At 39.0% G+C, this 23877-nt stretch overlaps 2 protein-coding genes across 9 annotated transcripts in view; one reads left to right on the top strand and one right to left on the bottom strand.

Moving 5' to 3' along the window:
- The window catches only part of LOC135488971 (nucleolar protein 14-like), a 75279-nt gene extending 65614 nt beyond the window's left edge, over positions 1 to 9665 (bottom strand). Inside the window, exons 1-4 of one of the 3 annotated variants that reach the window (XM_064773993.1) lie at positions 9579 to 9665; positions 8716 to 8768; positions 7589 to 7779; positions 7028 to 7162 (exon numbers count right to left, since the gene is read on the bottom strand). In XM_064773993.1, coding sequence (XP_064630063.1) covers positions 7028 to 7162; positions 7589 to 7771 — 318 coding nt within the window. In that variant the 5' untranslated portion in view covers positions 7772 to 7779; positions 8716 to 8768; positions 9579 to 9665. Of the gene's footprint in view, positions 1 to 7027; positions 7163 to 7588; positions 7780 to 8715; positions 8769 to 9168; positions 9203 to 9578 lie in introns of those variants that run through there. The other 2 variants (XM_064773995.1, XM_064773994.1) reach the window with 2 other exon arrangements.
- LOC135488972 (nicotinamide/nicotinic acid mononucleotide adenylyltransferase 3-like) overlaps positions 1 to 23541 on the top strand; it is a 75441-nt gene extending 51900 nt beyond the window's left edge. For 5 of the 6 annotated variants that reach the window (XM_064774000.1, XM_064773999.1, XM_064774001.1 and 2 more), the window contains 9 exons: positions 9843 to 9957; positions 11347 to 11435; positions 11713 to 11780; positions 13878 to 14041; positions 14354 to 14493; positions 14946 to 15047; positions 15577 to 15635; positions 16238 to 16342; positions 20205 to 23541. In XM_064774000.1, coding sequence (XP_064630070.1) covers positions 9843 to 9957; positions 11347 to 11435; positions 11713 to 11780; positions 13878 to 14041; positions 14354 to 14493; positions 14946 to 15047; positions 15577 to 15635; positions 16238 to 16342; positions 20205 to 20493 — 1131 coding nt within the window. In that variant the 3' untranslated portion in view covers positions 20494 to 23541. Of the gene's footprint in view, positions 1 to 5505; positions 5576 to 9842; positions 9958 to 11346; positions 11436 to 11712; positions 11781 to 13877; positions 14042 to 14353; positions 14494 to 14945; positions 15048 to 15576; positions 15636 to 16237; positions 16343 to 20204 lie in introns of those variants that run through there. The other variant, XM_064774002.1, reaches the window with a different exon arrangement.
- Positions 23542 to 23877: the final 336 nt, after the last annotated feature.

Consider the following 23877-nt stretch of genomic DNA (forward strand, 5'->3'; position numbering starts at 1 on the left):
AAATCGTCAATTTTTTCAATATTTCTGACAGTTCTTCGATTGACACGTTAATAAGTTAGTCTCAGTTAGTTTTTTGTTTTTTTAATGTCCACACTTCACTGGGTGACTCAGTGATTATGAAACCAGAATCTGTAACTTTTTGGAAGTTTTATTTTTATGAATACTTTTATGGTCAGTCCAATAATGAGTCATCCCAGGTGGTGACTGTCATTTTGTGACGGACGCCAGTTTTCATCGTAATGGGACTTCACCATAAAAAAGTTCCTCAGTACATTTTTACAAACACGATTGCTGCCTCGATTTATCTCAGAAGATATAGGAGAATGAAATTTTCACAAACGAATAAATGAAAAAATAAACTAGATGGTTGTAGCAAATGTCGGCCCATGTCATTTTGTATGAGTGGTTTTGTAAAACATTGCATACATTCATGCATTATAGTTCCCTGGAGTGTAACGGGAGACAAAGAAAGCCGAGGTTTATTGTGACGTAGGTTCCAGTCACAACCTGGACCTGTCCTAGATGTAAGGGCCCTATCAAGTTTTTTGAAGGCCAGTTATGATCAGAAGCGTGTATGAGTAAGATAACAAGCAGGGGTTGATATTGTCTGGAACGGTGTGATAAATGACAACAATTTGTTTACCAAGTCTGCAGGTAGGCCCAGGAAATTAACTCAAGAAAACAATTTGGAATTGGTCTCGAATTAGCAGCCAGAAAATTCCGACTCGAATGACTTCATGTTTACTTTAGGCTAATGCCCCACTCCGTGACTTCAGATTACCAAATTTCTTTCAGTTTTTTCAATGGAAAAATATTTATCGGCGAAAAATTGGGCTGTTAGCAATTTCTGTTCCACCCACACACAACAGTATCAGACAAATCAATGGCCAGCAAATATGAACTAAAAATCAATCTCTAGGATCCGATACCAATATCCATCACCAATCTAATCACGCCAACCAAACCGCTCACCCCATCAAACGAGACCTGGGAAAATACTCCAAGAATTCGCCCAACCTAATTTCTTGTGTCACAAATACTCACTTATCGATCAGCTATTCAGCCCTATCCAACAAATAATTAAGTCCTGGATCAAATTTTCTGGGCCGATTGGATTTATTGAAAATTTCCAAGCCTGAATTAGGAGTTAACAGGAAGATTAGACTGTTTGGAGATGTGATTTATCAAGGGGCAGTGGGTCCAGCATACATGTATAGTCTTTTGGATACTTGTAAGGTTCATTATGAAATCGAGGCAGGAGTTGTAATTGGGCACAACAAACGATCGAAAGACACAAAGAGAGAAGTTTTCAAGCAGAAATGTGAGGCTGGCAATGTCGTATTATCTTATAACCATGATACTGTTTCTTCCAATGTTTACACTGTTGATTATTAGAACTGCTGGCCACAGTGTCACTCTTCCTCGGTGGGTGACAATTTTATTAGGAGATTTCATCATGACGAATTAAACACAGTGACAGTTTAAGTACTTCTCAATGATAGTCTATCTTTTTACATTGCTATTTGGCATACATGTCACATAACTTCTCGCAAAATAACCTGATGTTGTTGGTGGGGACACAAGTTATTCAAGATGTTAAACTGCATCTGCCCAAAGCAGGTCTTTGGGGAATCGTTTCTTAACCTTATGATGATATGGCTATGGCTAGCTTTTTGGGAGGGGGGAGGCAAAGGCTCTCTTGGGAGGGAGGGAAATGACACTTAATGAAATTCTTCAGCCAAAATCTTGGTCAAAACTTGTTTTTTGTGCCATGATGTAGTCTATTACTCACCTGACAGAAGACAAAAAGATGGAGGAACGTACAAGCCGGAAGGGTTCACACAACCTTAAATAACCCCGGCAAAGATAGGTATGCTGCTATGAACCAGCAGAGTGTGGGGAAGATAAACACAGCTACAGGTGGGAGATCAAGGCAAGATACAAATTCCTCAGGCCTTCAGACATGATATACAGTTGAGGAGAATTTGGCTATCACAACACTGCAATTCGCTTAGAATAATAGAAAATAGAGTTATGGTGTAGAACACTCAGATATCAGACAATCTGATATCCTGATGTACTACAACCAACATGTTTCCACATTTTTCAACTAAAACCAACAAGCTACCACATTTTTCCTTCACTCTCACAGAGACTTCATCATATTTGCAGAAATGAAAGAAATACATTCGTGCCTTGAAACTGTAGAACGAATGACCGAATTCCAATAATGGGATTCGACTGGTTTCCTCTAAAGGTTTTGAGCCAGTTCCATGATCTGTACTGGAGGAATTGGTTGAATATAGCTGTTTGTAAAAGTGTGTTTTCCAAACAAAACTCAAAGGCATTACATCAAGTTAAATGTTCATTTACTGATAAACTTGCAGGCATTACAGCGAGAGAAATGTCGATATCCTGACAAACTTACAAGCAGTATAGCAAGTCAAGTGTCCATTTCCTGACAAACTTTAAGGCATTGCAGCAAACAATGTGTCGATTTCTAGACAAACTTAGGTATTACAGCATTAGTAAACTGTCGATATCGAAAGAAACTTGCAGGCATTACAGCAAGAGAAGTGTCGATGTCCTGACAAACTTACAGGCATTACAGTAAATTTTGAGACAAACTTACAGGCATGACGGGAAGTAAAATTTCGATATCCTGCCAAACTTACAGGCATTGCAGCAAGTAAAATGTCGCAGGCATTTACAGCAATCAGGCCATCTTTGGGGAGACAAAGTAGATTTCACAGCTTTTTTCACTGCTAAAGCTGAACAAAATATTCCATTGTTTTCAATGATATGGGGAAAAAGAATGACTTGAGGCAAGCTGAAGTAATGACATTTTTCACCTGTGCACTGCAAACACTCTGTAAGTGATGTTGGATTACTGGCATGTTTCTAGGCTATAACCTGACAACAGCTATGCCTCAAGCAGGTTTGGATATTCAGGGGGAAATAAGACTATATGTATAGTTAGAGAGTGCAGATAACAATATTTTGCTTGAAAAGGGAAATAAGAATAAAGTTAATCAACTAACAGATGACAACAGACGATTTTAAGAGTTCAATTTAAAAAGAGTTTTTTTAAAGTCTAAAGGAAGGAGACTTGCAATAAAGCATCCTGAACCTAATGGTCCTACACTCCTGTATGACAGTACTCCCTTTAAAGGTCGACAATGTATATATTTTGGATAATAAAATGATGCAAAGCATAATGGTGGTCAAGATGGCATTTAAGCTTATTTTCAATTCTATCATCCTGAGGAAATCAGGGGTTAATGTTCACTTCTCCAACCCTGTACACTAACAGGGCAGGGCCGGAGAACATTCACCTCGGATTAATGTTCACTTCTCCAACCCTGTACACTAACAGGGCAGGGCCGGAGAACATTCACCTCGGATTAATGTTCACTTCTCCAACCCTGTACACTTAACAGGGCAGGGCCGGAGAACATTCACCTCGGATTAATGTTCACTTCTCCAACCCTGTACACTAACAGGGCAGGGCCGGAGAACATTCACCTCGGATTAATGTTCACTTCTCCAACCCTGTACACTAACAGGGCAGGGCCGGAGAACTTTCACCTCGGATTTCCTCAGGATGCAATTCTATGAGGTTGATGAGGTTGCTTTCAAATTCAAAAGGCAAACTAACTGAAGTGTGAACCCCAATATTATTGGACCACACATTTTGGTTATGCAATCATTCTTGGGTTAGAGAGTTTCAGAGCCGAGGAGAGTTCATGCCAAACTACACGGGATACAGCACCAGTAGTAGGCAGTGGCACTAGCTGCAGAAAGCCTGCTCAGTTTATGTGAAGATTGTGATGAACTGCTATTAAAATGGCATTTATTTTAATTCCGTTCAGCACTTTTATCCTCGCACATATCAGTTGCCACGATTCGAAAAGTCAAAACAGACGGACTGGTCAAATCGTGCTGATTTTTGGTTTCTGATGAGAAAAATATGTGACCCTACATTAGACATCAAGTCAAAATCTCTACGCCTTACGGTTACAAAATGTGCTCCAATGTTGACGGATGGCAGGACAGATGCCATTTTGAATAGCTATTACACCAGCTCTGCTGACTTTTGTCAGCCGAGCTAAAAAAAGACGCATGGATTACAATTTTCTCACTGAAACAGAATTTTACAATTTTTAATAAATTTTGCGGCACCATCCTCGAGATAACTTGAATCCTTATGGTGCATATCGCAAATAAATTCTAATTAAACTCAACGCTGTCTCGCTTGACGAGACAAATTATTTACAATAAAATTGACAGATGATATCGCGAAGTGCCAAAGAAGTCGTAACGTCAATAAAACGGCACACTCGAAAGTTCTCAGTCAATAAAGTGAACTACTCCAGGAATCTAAGACAAGACTTGGCTCTCGTCAGTTGGATGGTGTTTGCGGGAGGCCTCTCTCACTCCAGCTCTAAAATATATCTTGGCATGAAGATGTCAATAACATTCAGGTAGAATAACATTGTGATAAAGTGGAACAGATGAGGTAATAAATTACGTGTGGGATGACCCTGATGTTGACAAGATGAAAAGTGTTATGAATATACATCATATGTGTCTGTAGCATAAACTGTAATTAAGCTGGATGAGTGGAAATTATACATAATGCAGCAGTGAGTGAGGTCGGATGCTGGCAGTGCAATATCCCAGCTATACATAATATATATATATATTGGATGGTAACTCAATTTTTAATATGAAGTTTGGCAACACGGAGTATGTACATAGATGTCAGCAATGTTGACAGTGTGGATTGTGGAAGGACTGATGCATATTTGATTCTTAGGATTATGTGGGGTTGTCAATTTCAATTTGTGGTGGTTTATTCCATATGAAGTACTTTTACTCTGCTGAAACATTTGCTAGGGCATGTTATCAAAAGTACATATTTCATTATGTATCTCTTAAATATTTTATCATGTGCATCCCACTTCCCTGTAGTGTCAGACATGTGCAATTTCAGGATAACAGTAAAAGGAATGATCTAATATTCACATATTTCTGCTTGGACTTAATCTCATTCCAAAACATGGAATCCTTTTCTTCCAAACAGGATTAATGTTTCAGCCAGATAGTTTCAGCAGATTGCTTTTCTTTTCTTGACCTGCCTTTTTTCACTAGTGGCTGATTCATTTTCATTTAAAGCAGGCACTTCATCCTCCCTATTTCAAACTGTGCCTCATTTTCTCTTTCAATTAAATTTTTATAGCTGAAACACGAAGGAAACTGGAAAATTCGATGCAATGATGGCACTCTTTTCACGGGAATCTTTTTCAAGAGTAATAAATTTACCTTTTTGAAATGAGTGAACGAACCATTTGATGCTCACTTAAAAAATTCAGGGAATTCTACGATTCATGGAGCAATAATACTGGGCACCACACATATTTCTCAGGAAAAAAGGTTGTAATGAAATGTAATAAAGATGGGCAACGGAATACAAGTTGGAATGCTAGTCGGACAAAATAAGAATAAGACAATATTATTTCGGAAACGGAAATACAAATGTAATGTACGATATAAAGATACCATTTGGAAAAAGGTTAGTGAATATGTTTGTATATTTCAGTTATAAATATAGAGTGTGATATGTAAATGAGACTTATTAGATACACCAACCATTTAGTTAGCTACTAGTACTAGCTCTAGCTACAGCCAAAGGCTTTAAAATGGCAAAATATGATTTCCAAGATGGCCGCCTGCCAAATGAAAAAAGTATTATTTCCAAGATGGCCACCTGCCAAATAAAAAAAGGAAAGAAAGGAAATGTAACATGTGAAAAAGGAAAAAAATTTTGACCGGAAGTGAGATCAAACTCACAACCTTAGGAGTCATACAAGAGCGGGAAATTCAAATCAAGTTAAAACTAGGTCAACGCAGATTTTTGCTCTGTGACGCCAACTGGTAGTGTCAATCAAAACTGTTCCAAGTTTATATCAAAACCATCTTGCATGCAGACTTCCTAAACTTTATTTCAAGCCTTTACATATTGGAATAAAGCAACAAACGATTTCTTAGTAATTTACACCTGGTGAGATGAATTTAACTCAAACCTCGCTCAAGTTTCTGTCAGGGGCATTTCCCTGGCTGTTCTTTCTCAAGGCCAGATTTGAAGTGTCGAGGTCTTACGGTTACCAAACATGCCACTATGGCACTATGTTGACGGACGGAAGGACGGACGCCATTCTAAATAGCTATTTACCAGTTCTGTTTCTAAAGTTTCGGTCAGGGGCATTTCTTTCGCTGTTCTTCCTCATGCAGTGTCATGGCCAGATTTGAAGGGTCCAGGTCTCACGCTTACAAAACGTGCCACTATGGCACTATGTTGACAGATGGAAGGATGGAAGGACGGACGCCATTCTGAATAGTTATTTTACCTGCCCTGTTTCTAAAGTTTCTGTCAGGAGCATTTCCTTGGCAGTTCTTCCTCATGCAGTGTCATGGCCAGATTTGAAGGACCTAGGTCTTTTGGTTACAAAACGTTCACCAATGTTGAAGGATGGAGGAACGGACGCCATTCTGAATAGTTATTTTACCAGCTCTGCTGACTAACGTCAGCTGAGCTAAAAACATGCACACTTGAAACATAAATAAATGATGGAAGAATTGTCAACCACACAAAACATTTCCAGTACAAGTATTTATTAAGTAGCAACCTGAATTGATAAAGATTGAGGCAGCAAACAATTTTAAAATATACGTAAGTGACAAATATATCATTATAAGCACCATCGATGGTCAAAATTCTAGGCATTGCTGCAGCGAGTCATGCACAGATTTTCAGAATATCCCAACCCCCAGACCACGCATCGCAGGTGCAAACAACCCATAATATGATGTATCATGTATTGCTCCTTAATGGAAAAGAGATGTTCTTAATCACCTCCAGAAATAAGCTATTGAGGGTATTTTAGATATCAAGGGGATGGAATTTTAAAAGCTTACGGTTCCTTGACTTTTATTAGCAGAAGTTATAAAATCAACTTGATCCTACCTGTTTTTCTAGAGCAAATCGTGCCAACATTTTATCTTCCACGGTCATGTTTGGGTCGTCTTCCCCGAACCGTTTATCGATGAACTTGTTGGCTTTGCCTCGTTTCTTATATTCAACAAGAAGTGTAGCTTGACGCTGAAAAGAAAAAGGCAGGTTGGAAGTACTGAAAACACCCCCCCCCCCCCCGAAAACACCCCCAACCCCCTCCTGGTGGCTCTAGAAAATTGAAATACACAATGCCGTAGTGCAGCTACTAGACTATGCATGCGATTTGTAGTTATAAGATTTTGTATATTTGTTTACACAATGGCACTGTTTACTTTCCTAGTCATAAGGTCAGGAGCATCCAAAACTTGGAAGTGAAGTCTTAGACCACACATGTAACACCGGCAGCATTTCGGAGATTGACTTTTCTAATCTTAGGAAGTACAGTAGAACCTCTCTATTAAGGAACCCTGTTACAGAGGTCAAATTGAATTGAAACAAATAATTTGGAACCAAAACTAGTGGCCTTTAAAATAGAGAGGTGTCTGCTAAGGGAGGTTCCACTGTAATACCAACCTTCTTCAAAGCTTTTGACCTTGCGACCCCCGGCATTCCCTTGTCATGTTTGGTGACCCTGCGCCCAAGGACACTGTGTTTCTGGCGGTTGACCTTGACCTCGAAAGGGTTGACCTTCTTCACAGTCACTTTCTTCTTCTTTTGGACCTTGTCGGCCATTGGTGCTCGCTTCTTTTTTCCCATTTTTAATTCTAAAAAAACACGACCAAAAAACTCAAATATCACAAAAATTCGCACATTGAGATATTCGAATTATCATGAAAGTTTTAATCATAAAAGTATTCAAAATTATATATCAGCACAATTAACACTAGACATTACAACTAATAAATTACATTGTTTATAAAGACAAAATCTTCAATATCCAGACAAAAAACGCTAAATTACATACACATACTGGGCACATGTATCGGACATATTTCATCGACATACACAAGAACAATCAGCAAACTGACAATCCCACATTGAGTGAACTTTTTTAGAACAACAATCTTTTCAGCTAACTGATTAATGTTACAGCAAAAACATGAGTAATAGGCCAGCAATATTACTTTTCTAACATGATGATCCGAGTCATTTCCAATCTTTTTTCAACTTAAAAAAACATCTTTCCTATTACAATGTGTTAAATCTGCTTCATTTGTTTCGTTATTCAAGTTGCAACTGAGTAGAACTATGCCAATGATAAAAAAACATGTAAAGTGTGGATAAGGTATATATATAAAAGAGACTTTTTACAAATGTAAAATGATTCTGCTCATCGAATATCGAAAGTAAGTAATGTTATTTGCCACAGGAATATGAATTACCTACATCAATTGTGCACCATGAGCTCTAGAGAAAGACTATCTATTGGCTATATTCCACACTTATTGAGTTATGCGGTAGTCATTACCAATAGATACCACATTCCTCCTGCTGGGCACATTCAAAGGTCGGTAGGCTAAGTGTTTCATGAATACCACCAAGATAAATCAAGAGTGGACAGTAAATAAAATCACCCAACTGCCATCTATCGTATAATTCTGCAAACAAAGCATCACCTGATGTTTGTGGATACACACTGTGATGAGGGGAGCCAACAGATTTGCTGACCTGGCGATGATATGAAAATTATTAATACAAACCTTTTTAAGTTTAGATTCTATGTAAAAAAATAACTGCAGATTTGAATTTGGACCTGAAATTGAAAGAACAATAGTTTATAAATCGGCCAGCACAGACTCTGGTCATTGGAACTGGGGGAGGAAATCGATGATTTTACAGAATACGAACCATTGTCTGGTGTGTCTTTGACTGTGAAGACCTATTGTAAAAATGGTTTGTCTTCCAATAAGGCTTTATCTTCGACACTGAGTCTAGTGCCAGGGAAAATAAACGGTGGCAGTGAAGCCGAATGTTACCACAAGAGGCTCACTAGTACGGATTCACATAGTTCCTGAACTGAATGTTTATGACGACAAGAAGGGGGAGACATATAATTGAACACGGACTTAGAATTATACGTTTTACCATACAAAAAAGTTCGCCGTGTTCAGAATTATATATTACGTACAAAATAATTACCGGGCGTCACTTACATGCTAAAAATAGGATAGGACAGTCTGCCGACTATTACCAAACATGCCGAAGAATACCTAGCTTAGCACCCACGAACGACTAGCTTGCACTACTAAAAGTACCAGGCTCAACTAGCAGACGACGGATTACACAATGATCTGAATGAATATTTGGAAGGTTGGGAAAGTGTCAAATTTCAATTATTGCAACATTACTGAACAATTCTGGTTAAAATAGTGATAAACCACACCAACAGACCATCTCGACCCAAGCATGTTCCATACTCACTGCACAGACAAAAATGTACATGAAAGAGTAGTACATTTTACATGCAAAACTATTATGCCACATTTCAACAGGAATGAGATCTTTTCTATGGTAAAACCTCAGATTTGTGTAAACCTGACTATATACTGTATTAGATAACTACCACTGAAACCGACATCGGCCACTAATCGACCAAGAAACAGCAAATTTATGGAAGAAATCACAGTAGCACATGTTTCATGGGCGCGGCCATCTTGTTATTACCGCGCGAGACTGGCTTTCAGGCAAATTCATTTCTCCCAATTTAAGGACATTTCATGTCTATTGCAGGTATCCCCCTTCACCAAACTTACATATCCAGATGATTGTCTGAGTTTAAACTTATTTAGGTGTGTGCTAATGGTGTTATCATCATTTGTATTTTCAGTCACGTGAACCTCCTGACGAGATTCCAGAAATCAAAATGGCCGGACCGACAAGAGTGGTGCTTCTTGCTTGCGGGTCTTACAACCCTGTCACAAACATGCATCTAAGGATGTTTGGTAAGTGACCGTTTTCAACTGATGCCATTTATATGTATGAACATTCTGTCGAAATTTCATGGCAATCGTTCCTGTCGTTTGGTCGATTGACCGGTTTGAATGATGTTTTCTGTTGACATTTTTTTGTGTACATTATTATAGTGTATTTGTACACTGTACATAATGTACATAGGTTATGTATACAAAAGTGGGCCCAATATGATACTTTATTTTTCAAACATCTTTGCATATACAGAATAGTTAACTTCGCAGGGCTGAAGCAATGCATTATATGTGGTGTTACTTGTAATGTCAGTATCTGTGTGTTCAAGATTCTGGTTTGTGGTGCTGGTTATATTAGCCCACTTCCATGGCAAGCGATTTATAACGCTGCGTACAATGACTGGCTATTTAAATTCCATGCGATGGTAATCGCTGGTCTACAGTGTACATTGGCATTGCAGGTCGCAGCAACCTGTAGGTCAATATGAAACTCGGCGATTACCGGTTGGTTTTACTTTACCTGTAAGGCTACAGACGATAGATCCTTTTGTTGAACATAGGTCATTTATAGGCTAGCACTAAGGCCATGGGAATTATTAATCCTGTTTACCGTCCACCTCCCGCGTGGGTTCTGAGCAAACATGAAATATTTTCATTATTTTTTTAAAAATCTATTTATTTTATTGTTCCCATAATTTTTTTATTTAAATAATCTTTCCAGTGGTTCATATTTACCTTAAATGATTGAAAAACACAATAAAAACTTGGAAGGGTAGGCTCTTCATCATAATAATGACATTTTTTCAATGCCTCATGTTGATGACCGACCTGATTTCCATTTACTGGAACTTGCTGAATCGCGTGTTTTGACCAGTAAATCAGACTGTAAACCGATAATGAATAATGAAAAATGAAAAAAAGCCTCATCATCTTTTTAAATCTCTCGGACGGTAAACAGGATTAATCATTCCCATGGCCTAAGCAGTGATTTGATAACGCCAGACAGCTGCAATTTCAATCCCTCCTCTGCATGGCACTTTAGGCTGGGCCGACATGTACACCTGGACATGAAAGGTCACTGACAACATCATAAAGTTGAAAATGACTCAATCAAACAGCGAAAGGTGTGCATGGATGTCAAATCTCTGTGGCGACTGCAAAAAAAGGGCCCACAGCAGCTGCGATACCACATGTTGCGATTGTTTGCTGACAGTGACAAGTTTAAACTGAGCATTGTTTCCTTTGGATGGAGCTATTGTTGTTCTTATGTTGTACACTGAGCTAGAACAATTTTTTAAAAAACAGAAATCGACTCATAAAGATTATTGACATTGATACACATTCATGTCCGGTTTACATTTTGATGAGAACACGGTGTTGTCAGGATTGCTTGTTCTTTTCTTGTAGAGTTGGCACGGGACACGCTGCAGCGGTCAGGGAAGTATAAAGTAATAGGCGGTATCATTTCGCCAGTCAATGATGCCTATAAGAAGAAGGTGAGTTTGCAAAAAATTTGTCAACAATGCAGTCTGAAACCATATTAGTAATTTGCTTGATGTGCTTATTGCATGTATTGTCTGATCATCCTGAAAGATCAGTCTGCATTTTTTCACACACTCAGTCTCAATAATAGTATAGGTTGGTTCATTAGGCATGCTCTACATGAAAAATGACTACCAATACCATTATACCATTTGAATACACCATGGTATATCAGGCTGTGAATTAGCATTCTTCTTTCTAACCTGGCATGATTCATGACTATTTTTGCAGGATCTCGTCGTTGCGAAACACCGCATTGCGATGCTGAAACAAGCCCTAAAGTCGTCCGATTGGATAAAGTAAGTGAGCCAGTTGCTATGGAAACCAGCCATTTCGGGCTTGTCTAATACCCTAACACTAAAATGGTATTGATCGGTGTGGCATTCTGGCCGTTGCTTTGTAAACAACATTAGCAGGAAAGACGCAATTGACACCAACATTATCGGTTTGGTCTCACTGTAGTGACCTCTTTGGTCAGCATCAAAATTGTTGGATTATGCATTGCATTGGTGATGTAATTTGGTGATGAGCGAACATGTTTAGAAAACTGTTTGGCATTGAATACAGATGAAGGAAACAACTTGTCTTCTATTTTACTGATTTTAAGTGATATTGTGCGTTCTGGCCGTATTAGTAAGCATATTTGTGACCCGTCACAGCAAAACCAAGCGCATGTCGCTCTGAGCTTGGCAGGTTGAGACGGACTGTTTGTTCATTTCTCTATGGTCTGCCTTTTGTGAAATATGAGCACATCAATTTCTTCCATTATCTCCTGGTGTCATTCAGGCTCATCTTCTGTGCAACATGGGCCTGGTTTTGCTGTGACGGTTCACATTTCTGTACCATTTCTTCAGTACAGTTGTTCTTCAGCATTTGCTCTGCTCTTGGAGGTGTTAGTCCAGGGAGTATTTCCTTCTCTGAGGCGGGATGAGCGTTTTTACATGCCACTATTTGGGAGTATTGGCCTTGAGACTTCGGCCATAAATAGTCTATGCTTGAACTAGTGTTTCTCACTTAGGCCCTGCTGACGTTATCAATATCATCAATCACATATTGCACTCATGCTTGAAATTACAAGTCAAACATTTTGAGTTGGATTTGAAGTGGGTTTTGTCAAATTGAATTATACCTGTGGTATGTAAAACTAAAACCACTGGCAATGTGGCATTGGCATAACTTTTTTTGGCTGGTCAGTCAACACGTTGTCACTGTGGGTCTTTGCAAAAACACAGCTCTTCCCTGGGCTTCTCAGCCTAGACACATAACTCATTTCCCTATATCGACCAACTGGCATTTTGCCATGTTGATGCCCGGGTCGATGTCTGTCGGCTACATGATTGTTTTACCAAACAGCTGCTGAAATGGGGGCTTACTTATATGTACTAGTTACTGTATTAACTGTATACAGGGACCAGTGATGCTGAATTGGGGGCTTACTTATATGGACTAGTTACTGTATACAGGGACCAGTGATGCTGAATTGGGGGCTTACTTATATGTACTAGTTATTGTATTTACTGTATACAGGGACCAGTGATGCAGAAATGGGGGCTTACTTATATGTACTAGTTACTGTATACAGGGACCAGTGATGCTGAATTGGGGGCTTACTTATATGTACTAGTTACTGTATTTACTGTATACCGGGACCAGTGATGTCCGTAATTACATGTACAGATGTAGGTGAGCAAACATTTTTCAAAGGATTTTCTTTAAAATCATACACATTCCTTGTGGTTCATTGTATCCTATGGCATAAACATGGACATTGTACACATTGTAGTAGATCTAAATTTCTCATTGGCATTTTGCTGACCCAATGCCACCAAACATTTTCTCACTGATTTCCATACAGAGTGGGCTAGCCTAAATAAATACCTCATCCATCAAAATACTGAGCCATTGATCTCTCAAGGGATCTTGGGCAGATTACTTGGCAATGTTGGCTGGATCACGCATGATATTCATATCATCATAACGTAATGCGTAGAATTTTTTGGATTGGTTTAATGCGACACCGTGGTGCTACATGTATGGGTCCTAGTGCATATCACTGCTGCTGGGTTTTGACTTGAGTCATCCTCCTGTTCATAAACAGATTATTTGATGATGATTCATCCCTACTTGCATGGGCCTCTATGGCCTGGGGTTGGTCATTTGATTATTGCAGGACTTCTAGGCCCTCTTTTCACACTACTCTTTGACATGGTCAGAATAAGGCATTCGAACTTGTTGAGTAAAACTCTTGGGCTTAAAAGGAGGTTTCGTTTAGAATTCTTCACAACAGCTGTCATTATCATGCATCATGTACAATTTTTATGACATATCATGGAAGCTAATAATACACTATGCTGTATTTACCTTTCTTGTAATGAAATATTCAATCATTCTTTCAGACTAGACACGTGGGAGAGTGAGCAGGACTGTTGGTTAGAGACGAAAAAGGTGCTGGATCATCATAGAGCCAATCTTGACACGATAATCAATGCGAACATCACAGAAAATACCATAGTCTCACCAACGAAGCGGCGGCGGACGACAAGGGGAAGGAAAGTTAAAGGTTTGTTTATTTGACTGTAGAGAGTTGGACGTTTTCTTCTTGATGTCTGTGGGTGTATTTTTCTCCAGCTTGACCCCTTGTTGATTGTGATCAGTGTATTGACAGATCATAAGTGGAAGCAAATTTGCCACTAAAGTTTTTCTTATCCTTTTAGGTTATGACGGTATGTTTATTTGATTGCAGAGAGTTGGAAGTTTTCTTCTTGTAGGTGTATTTTTCTCAAGCTTGACCCCTTTTTGATTGTGATCAGTGTATTGACAGATCATAAGCGGAAGCAAATTTGCTACTTGAAAGTTTTTCTCATTCTTTTAGGTTCCGATGATGTCGACTATACCATTCCAGAAAACCTGAACCTGAACAATCTCGAAGGTGGACCAATCCAGCTTCGATTATTATGCGGTGCTGATCTCTTGGAGTCATTTGCTGTACCTGGTCTTTGGGCAGATGACGACGTAAGCATAGTGGTCTTTTGAAGCTTTTTTTAATGTTGTCAATGAATGGGGCATCTCAAGTTAACATTTATGGTCGCAAAAATGTCCTCCATTAGATGTAGGGTTGGGCAAGTTGGATAGAATGAGTACCAGAGGTAGGATGTTCCAGTCAAAAAGGTCAAGTTTGTTTTGTTTACCAGTGGAGAGGGGAGTAGCAAAGTGGTGGATTTTGTCTTTGATGGACTAGACATAAGTGTTCTGTGCTTGCAAACCCATGTATGTATGGAATCAACTTGCAGATCAAATGAGGACTAAGTCTAGGGTTGTGTTGCAGCCTCTTAGGAAACAAGACCAAGATGTTATGTTTGATAAGTCTGTAGAATTTATATTCTTGAACAGAAGTTTGACCTGTATTTTCACATGAAGTCTTTTCGGCAATGTTCCTGAAAATTTATGATACGATTTTGTTTCAGATCGAGGACATTGTGTGTAAATATGGCCTAGTATGCATCACGAGAGGGGGGAGTAATCCTCAGAAGTTTATTTATGATCATGACGTTCTTACGGAACATCAGGTAGGTCAAATCTAAGACATAGCCTAAATCAAATCAATTGGCATAATACTCAGCCAACTGGTGTGTTCACATATAACCTGGGGTTGTGACTTGCTTGTCATTCTGTCTGGTCTGCTTGAACTGTTCGATCGGGAGCCTGAAGTGAACTCATTAGGTTAGAAACTTTGTAAAATTGAAACTATGAAACATGAAAAAATCACATTGTTGAGGAGAAAAATACACTAACATCTTGATTTAATGGATTCCTAAGTGCTACTAAAGAGTCGGCCTGCATGCGCAGACAGCCAAAATGGTGGAAATTTATGAGAATTTTGGTACGGCCTGCATGCGCAGACAGCCAAAATGGTGGAAATTTATGAGAATTTTGGTACGGCCTGCATGCGCAGACAGCCAAAATGGTGGAAATTTATGAGAATTTTGGTACGGCCTTCATGCGCAGACAGCCAAAATGGTGGAAATTTATGAGAATTTTGGTACTGTTCTACACATTTTGGTTTCACCTATTTCATCATCTCCATTTCTCTTGCAGCATAACATTGTGATATGTAACGAGTGGATAACGAATGAAGTCAGTGCTACGAAAATCAGGTGAGTGCTCCAGTCGGAGCAAAACTGCCGACATCCTTTGAGAGGAGACTCATCAAAATCGTCTTGGGTCTTATTTCAATTTGGCTGCCTTTATCTTAGATTCCGAGTTCAGAATTTGTGCGATGCAGGCCAGAGTCATTTTGTACATCTCATTCTGTGGTTGTGCCCTGAGACCTTGTAGCTGACATCTGTGTCAAAAACCAAGTCACTGGAAGCTTGTTTATACAACCTACCCTACTTGGGAACAAGAAAATTATGAATCTTCCGTATGATGCTGATAATGTCCTAATTAATGCTCAGTTCTGAACTCGATATTTATTCATTGTTTACAAAGAAAATTGGTTCACTGTATCCGGATTAAACTACAATGCATTGTTGTGGGTTGGGGCTTCAAAAACAGTTATGATGGTGATAATAATGTACAATTTTATATGAATGCTTTCTATGACCATGTTTCATTGTAAAAGTATTCATTTTAACAAGTTTCTACTGTATTTCGTTTTTCTTAGCATAGTTCTTCATCTTTTTCTTCTGCATTTGGAAGAATTGGAATAGATCATTATTGACGATGATAAGCAACGAGTGTGTGTTCTCTTTTTCAGACGATCCTTACGGCGACGGGAAAGTGTCAAATATCTCATGCCAGATAGTGTCATAAGTTATATCAAAGAACATGGACTTTATGCCACCGCTCCCTCTAGTGATAAGTAAGCTCGTGTGGTGCATGACCGTCAACTTCCGTTCTTCTGCCATAAAAATATAAACATATTATTTTCCATACATTTGTGATCATGTTGTAATCTATGTGTACTGTGAAGAGAACAAATTTCTGCTCCGATGGGCATCTGATGAATACATGTATTTCATTTTTGGCCATATTCACATAGGGTTTGCAATGATATGTGACTCGCTCTACCAAAACTAGGCGCTTGTCGCATCTGAACTCGACAGGTTGATACGGACTTGTTGTTCATTTCCCTATTGTAGACCTTTTGTGAAATCTATTACAAACTGATTTGGTCACATTTCACAAAGGTCTACAATAGGGAAATGAACAACAAGTCCGTATCAACCTGTCAAGTTCAGATGCGACAAGCGCCTAGTTTTGGTAGAGCGGGTCACATATGTCATGTCACACATGTCACTTGTCACAATTGTGTTTGTTAATGACATTGACAAGGGACCCATGCACACAAGTCTTTTCAGCACTTGTCAGGCCTGACCACCACTCGGCTTGGAAAGTCAGCAATCCTGGATATATCCTTGATCTGTTGGTTCTTATGACGAAAAAATGACATATGAAAAGTGACATGATGTATGGTTGACATCGTGAACTATATGTAGCAGCCTTATATGTTGTCAGAATGTTCCTTCCAGCCTGTTATGACTAAAGTTATTTGACAACCATTAGGACAGGAAATTTATTCTCTTTATGGTCGTTTAATGATCTGATCACACTACGGTACTCTGGACAATTAATACCATTAGAAAAAATATCCACATTGATAATTCCCTTTTCAATCGGAGGTGGAATTTTCTCTTTTTGGGACACCCTTGTGACTGATAAGTGCTATCCTTACCACAGAGTTGTTCTGATTAGAGAGGTCAAATGGATGTAAAGAACCAAATTGGGACCACAACTAGTGTCCTCAATAGAGAGGGTGTTTGCCAAGGGTGCCTCCATTCTGTCTATGAATAGTTGTCATAAAAAAATGGTTCCCCTCCACCCTATTTCATTTTCGAAACCTTATACATGTATAGGGAGCAAAAATTGTGATAAATGGTTTAACGGTCCAAAATACTATGGAGTGATCTTCTTCCATGCTGCTCAGTGATGATTCTTTTTTGTTAATGCTTGTAATGTTGTCAAAGGAACAACACTTTTAGACCTGCAAGTTGGAGAAATTTTGCATATGCTTATCTGTAGTCAATTCGTTAGAGATTTAGGCAAGTGACTGCTGAATGCCACAGTTTCTAGTGACAAAAATAATGAGACAACATGAAAGTTATTCAGCCAATTTTAAGATAATTTTTGAAAATGTTGGATTGGTTATGTATGGTACAGTGATATTGCTTTGGTTCCACAAAATCAACATTCAGATTTCGAAATGTTGTGATGGTAATAGTCCTAGACTCCTTAAAGTCCTTATCTCCTATAAATTTCTGGTTATGTATTTTTACCGTATTGAAATTGTAAATATTTTGATACAGCCATGTGCTATGTACACATGCAATGTACATGTAGACAGACATTTTTTATGACAGAAACATATTAAGTTATTGTACATGTACAAGAGTTCAGCTTGCTTTTTTGTCAGCCAGACCTATTCTGGGTGGTATCACAGCTATTGCGGCAGGCAAAGCTTATATTAGAATGTACCAAACAAGCAGGTGACAAAAATACAAGATGCATTGGTCCCTGGCTATGCATACATCACCCAGGGTTGGGGAAAACAAAAGGTCAAATACACCTGCTATTGGCTCTAAGGCGTTGTCTGGTAGACCTATTGTAAAGATGCTTTTTTTCCCCGACTCCAGGTGGTTTATTCCTGTCTGGCAAGAGAGGCATTGTCCCTCAGACCAAACTCTAGCTTGCGGGACTGTTTCTGAATTAAATGTGTAAAATTGTGATCAACTCTAAAGTGCACTTTGTGCACGAGTTTGCAAGATTTATTTGCAATTGAACACCAGTGGTGTTAGGAGTTCGAAAGTGGAAATAGTGAATTTTATTTTATACAAAATCGCTTACATGCAAATGTGACTTATTTGAGATCTTTGTTACTAATATTATAGGCCTAGATGAAGTTGAATGCTGTGTATCAAGTTTTACGCCATTTAAGTTGTCTAGCTGGATCCGCCAGTCAAAATAATTGTACATAATTTTCACAAAGCTTTTATTAAAAATTTCATGAAAGTCAATGTTTTTTGTTCTTCTATTCCTTTGTTCTTTATTTCCTATTTCTTTTCTGAACCCCTTGTCGCTTTCTGCATGGTGATTTAATTAGTACCTGCAAAATTCCCAAGAGACCCAACATTGCACGATACCATTTTCTGCCAGGAGTATTCAATGGAGATCAGAGTGTCCAAATAGTATCCTCGAGCTCAAATTGGAGTGTCCTTCCTGGAGGTGCCATTCTGTCTGGCAGGCTGGGCATATTTCTGAAAAGAAGTCCAAGAAAACCTAATATTTCACCTTTGATTGGGAAGTTTTCAGACTTTTTCAGCCCAACTAAAGAAGCCTGTGCTCCAGACGAGCTGAAAAAAATCACTTCAGTGTGTAGATCCAGGCTGTTCGTTCCTCTTTAGTGGGAGGAACTTACAAAAATTTGCCAAAATTACAAGGTTGTCCCCATCCGTTTGCGAAACATGGAAGACCACGCACAACTCGGCCTATGGCTGTTCTGGATGTTCGTATTGGGTACTAAAATATGGCTAAGCATCCCGTGTAAGTTGTTGATCCGCAGTCGGTTTTGCCGACAAGATCAAAATCTTCCCCAAGACTGTCATACTCATAGTGGCACAATGCCAAGAGGCACATGTCACCTACCAAGATCTTGGCTTAGATCCTCTGTTTGACACGTTCCCCGAATGTCAGGCCGACACTTTGAGCTCTGTAGGGGAGATATATTTCGTCACTACACCAGTTTCCTATTCTAGGTGGCTTTAACCTAATTTCAGATTTTCATTTCTTTGACCTGTCGTCTCCACTAGTTTGCTCTGCCTGTCTTGTTTGCCTGCCATCTTTATTTATCCTGCTACTTGAATTTGTTAGAAAATATGTGTTTTATCGTGGTCCTGTTGCTGTGTCTCTGTCTAAAAGTGATCAACCAGTATTATGTAGGCCTACAGTGTTGTGATTTCTGGTCATGTCAGTCTTCTTCAGGGGCTGGCCTATATGCTACAGGATGTCCCAAATGGTCTCCTCATTCCTGTCATTGGTATAAGCAGGTGGAAATACACGTACATCCAAAAATATTTACTCTTATTTTTGTGAATGTGGCAACAGAACAAGCCCTAAATAATTTGTTCCCCCATGATCTGTGAGCTGTATTTGAAACCTACTGCAGTGCAACTACAGTGTACTGCAGTTCAACTACAGTCTATTGCAGTGCAACTACAGTGTACTGCAGTTCAACTACAGTCTATTGCAGTGCAACTACAGTGTACTGCAGTGCAACTGCAGTGTATTGGGAGTTTCAGCTACAACTGACCACAAAATGTTCTGGGACAACCTGTCCAGCATGGGCAAAAGACATTATCTTTGTGATAGTTTTTCACAACCTTTGTTCTTTGATCTCAAGATTATAATGCACCCGCAATATTTTGAGATCGCTAAATCACTCACCCAGTGGAGCTCGATAGTAGTAAGGCAAATGCATGAGAGTCAGGATGGATATAATCTTAACACGAACTCCATATTGTGGAAACAGAAATTTTATCAGGAGCACAGAGATGACAACTCACAATTCGAGTGCAATTTGACTGTTGCGACAACATCACGAAATTAGCCACACCTTCGATGTCAAATTTATTGGTAAGGAATTATAATAACGCTGCTTCCCTTTCCAGCAAGTACCTCAACCACATCACACCATCACCCAACCGTGATGACCCACCTGAAGTCGACGCCATCATGAACGCCATCCCACCCGTGCGTTTCCTCTCACCCAACGACGCCTACAACGCCAATCTGACCAACCACACGAGCGGTTACAGCAGTTCGGGATCTGAATCAAACAACAACAGCCCACGCACGACACCGAGACGTGCTGGCACGCCGCTGACTTGCATGACTGACCTGAGTCAACTTGTCAAGCGAGTGACGAAAGTGACGATAACACCCGAGACTTGTGTATAGCAACGAGCATCAAGGAAAGGTTGGGCACAATGTAGCACGGAGGTGACGGATGTATAGAGATGCTCTCTACAGTAGAACCTCCCTATTAAGGACACTCTCGGGACGGGCAAGTACTGTCCTTACTGGAGAGGTGTCCTCATTACAGAGGTAATATTGAATGGAAACAACCTATTCGGGTCAAAAACTAGTGTCCTTAGACTTAGAGAGGGTGTCCTTATAGAGAGAGTGTCCTTCATAGAGAGGATGTCCTCAATAGAGGGGATGTTCAAAATAGAGAGCAGGAGATTTTGTGAGAAGTGCGTGCAACATGTGCTCAACTTGGCCTTGATGGAGATGTTGCTGATAAAAACAAAAAGATTTAGCCGAAATGATGATTCAGACACAAAATACATGTAATGTGCTCCCTTTAAGAGGCACAGTATGTACTGATTTCATTTTAGTAGCGCAATGTATCTTGAAAAAATGCATCAAATTTGGTTGCTATGTTGAAATGTAAAATACTTACTGAATACAGGGAATGACCCTAATCTGCAATCTGCACGCTCAACTTTGCCTTGCTGATAAAAACAAAGAGATTTAGCCTATAATGTGATTCTGCCACAAAATAATGTGATCCCTTTTGAGGCATCAATATGGGTTGATTTCATAGCGCAAAGCTTATATGTTGGCAAACTGTATTTGGTTGACAATTATGCAACAAACTTGTAAGGGCCAGAATACCAAGGATACTTTACCTTTACTGTATATAGCTGTACATGTATCTCAAATTGTAAATTATAGAATCAGAAGGCTTGCAATGTACAAATTATATATTTTGTTATCAATCGCAATCAAAAAATCCTCAGTGCTGTTCAATCAATAAACTGTAAATGTAATATGTAATAGTTAAAGGTGCTATGTATTATGTGAGAATGTAATTTGTCAGGAAATTGTTCTGGATGTATGGAATATTGATAAAGTACATTGTAAGTAGATTTAAGAGTAAGGCTTATTATCCAATTTTCAAATCATTTTTCATTTAAAAGCTTCATGTAGCAGGTTTTATTTCAGGAATTGATACCAAACACGAGGCCTTGGTAGGAATTGATACCAAACACAAGGCATTGGTATGAATTGATACCAAACATGAGGCATTGGTAGGAATTGATACCAAACATGAGGCATTGGTAGGAATTGATACCAAACACGAGGCCTTGGTAAGAATTGATACCAAACATGAGGCATTGGTAGGAATTGATACCAAACATGAGGCATTGGTAGGAATTGATACAAAACATGAGACATTGGTAGGAATTGATACAAAACACGAGACATTGGTAGGAATTGATACCAAACACGAGGCATTGGTAGGAATTGATACCAAACACGAGGCATTGGTAGGAATTGATACCAAACACGAGGCATTGGTAGGAATTGATACCAAACACGAGGCCTTGGTAAGAATTGATACCAAACATGAGGCATTGGTAGGAATTGATACCAAACACGAGGCATTGGTAGGAATTGATACCAAACACGAGGCATTGGTAGGAATTGATACCAAACACAAGGCATTGGTAGTCTTACTACCAAACACCGCAAGGGTGGAACTAAAATGTGGGAGAAATAGCAACTTGTTTGTTACCAGCGCTGTTGCTCACCATGGACTTATGTAGGTCTCATTCGGAAGATGAAAACGGTAAATGACTATGTCTCAGTGCTTTGATAAACCTCACTAATCCAATTTCGCTCCCTTGCTGGGCAATCTGGAGGAGGGGGACTTGTGGTGTATTCAAGAGTACTCAACAGACAGCCCATGCCAAACTTGATAAGGATGTGGTCTTAACTCAGTTTCAACAAAAGTGTGACTGGTGGGGTTTTGGCCCTTAATGCATTATTTATTTGAATTACTTCAATCACAGAGCTTCTTATAGACTCATAGTAAACATCATTGTATAATATCTTCCATGTCATTATCATCTGTTCTATTTATCAAAGATGTCACTTCCAATATCATCAATGCTTCCTCTAAATTGTGATGGATAAGCAGCATGTATAGTGTTGGATTCATCACGAAAGAGATGTATCGTTTACAAAAGAAAATAGAATCATGAAATTATCGCTTGCAGTACCAAGACAAGGTCTTCGGTCAGCAATTACCTAAAAGGTATTCGGTCAGCAATTACCTAAAAGGTATTTGGTCTGCAATTACCTAAAAGGTCTTTGGTCAGCAATTACCTAAAAGGTCTTTGGTCAGCAATTACCTAAAAGGTCTTCGGTCAGCAATTACCTAAACGGTATTGGTCAGCAATTACCTGAAAGGCATTTGGTCAGCAATTACCTAAAAGGTATTCGGTCAGCAATTACCTAAAAGGTATTCGGTCAGCAATTACCTAAAAGGTATTTGGTCAGCAATTACCTGAAATGCATTTGGTCAGCAATTACCTAAAAGGTCTTTGGTCAGCAATTACCTAAAAGGTATTTGGTCAGCAATTACCTAAAAGGTCTTTGGTCAGCAATTACCTGAAAGGTCTTTGGTCAGCAATTACCTAAAAGGTATTCGGTCAGCAATTACCTAAAAGGTCTTTGGTCAGCAATTACCTACATGTAATATCTATGTGGAGTTGATAGTCGTAGAATGTTCACTTACTGAGCAACATACATGTATTTCTGTTCAATGAAAACAAAACAAACCTCAGCATAGAAATCCAATATGTCAATCTCGTCAATGCGGCTCAGCGTCGCCGGAATGGTAAACCTCCAAATTTTTGCTGCCATATCATTTGGATTTGCGATGAAAAAATTAAATGTAAAATAAAAATTGTAAGGCACATTGTAAATATTTTTCTGAAAATTTTATTTTTTTCAGCAATCTTTACTAAGTCCCTATAAAAGAAATACATGTAGGCACAAAAATGTAGTGGTTTACAGCATTGGTTTGGATCAAATACTGTCAGGTTTCATTTTTTTCCCCATTTGTTTATTGTATTCACTGGTAAGGATCCGATATTACATTGAGAGAAATTATTGTTTTGGTGCAGTATTGCATAATAAAGTATTTGAGTTGAATATTTTAGTTGCGACTTTCCTTCCTGAATAGATAACATTGAACCAGAGGTACACTCTGAAAGCAGCGGACTGGCCTCGTCACTCATGCTACCTGTAAGGAGATCCAATTAGGATGACGCAATGGACTGCCCCGGGAGAGTAGTCGGAGGAAGCTGTTGAGGGCACATTGACCCAGCAGCAAATAATAGACCGTCAGGTTGCATACCACAAGTTCCTTTATTCGTTGTGCTATATATTTAGGTTTGTTTTGGTCCTTATTGACCTCCTATGATGATATATCTAGAATAGCAATGAAACTCTTCATAACACAAAATTATAAAAGCTGTGCAAATGGAG

Source organism: Lineus longissimus, chromosome 6 (genome assembly GCF_910592395.1).
Source record: "Lineus longissimus chromosome 6, tnLinLong1.2, whole genome shotgun sequence".
In the NCBI taxonomy this organism is placed as follows: domain Eukaryota; kingdom Metazoa; phylum Nemertea; class Pilidiophora; order Heteronemertea; family Lineidae; genus Lineus; species Lineus longissimus.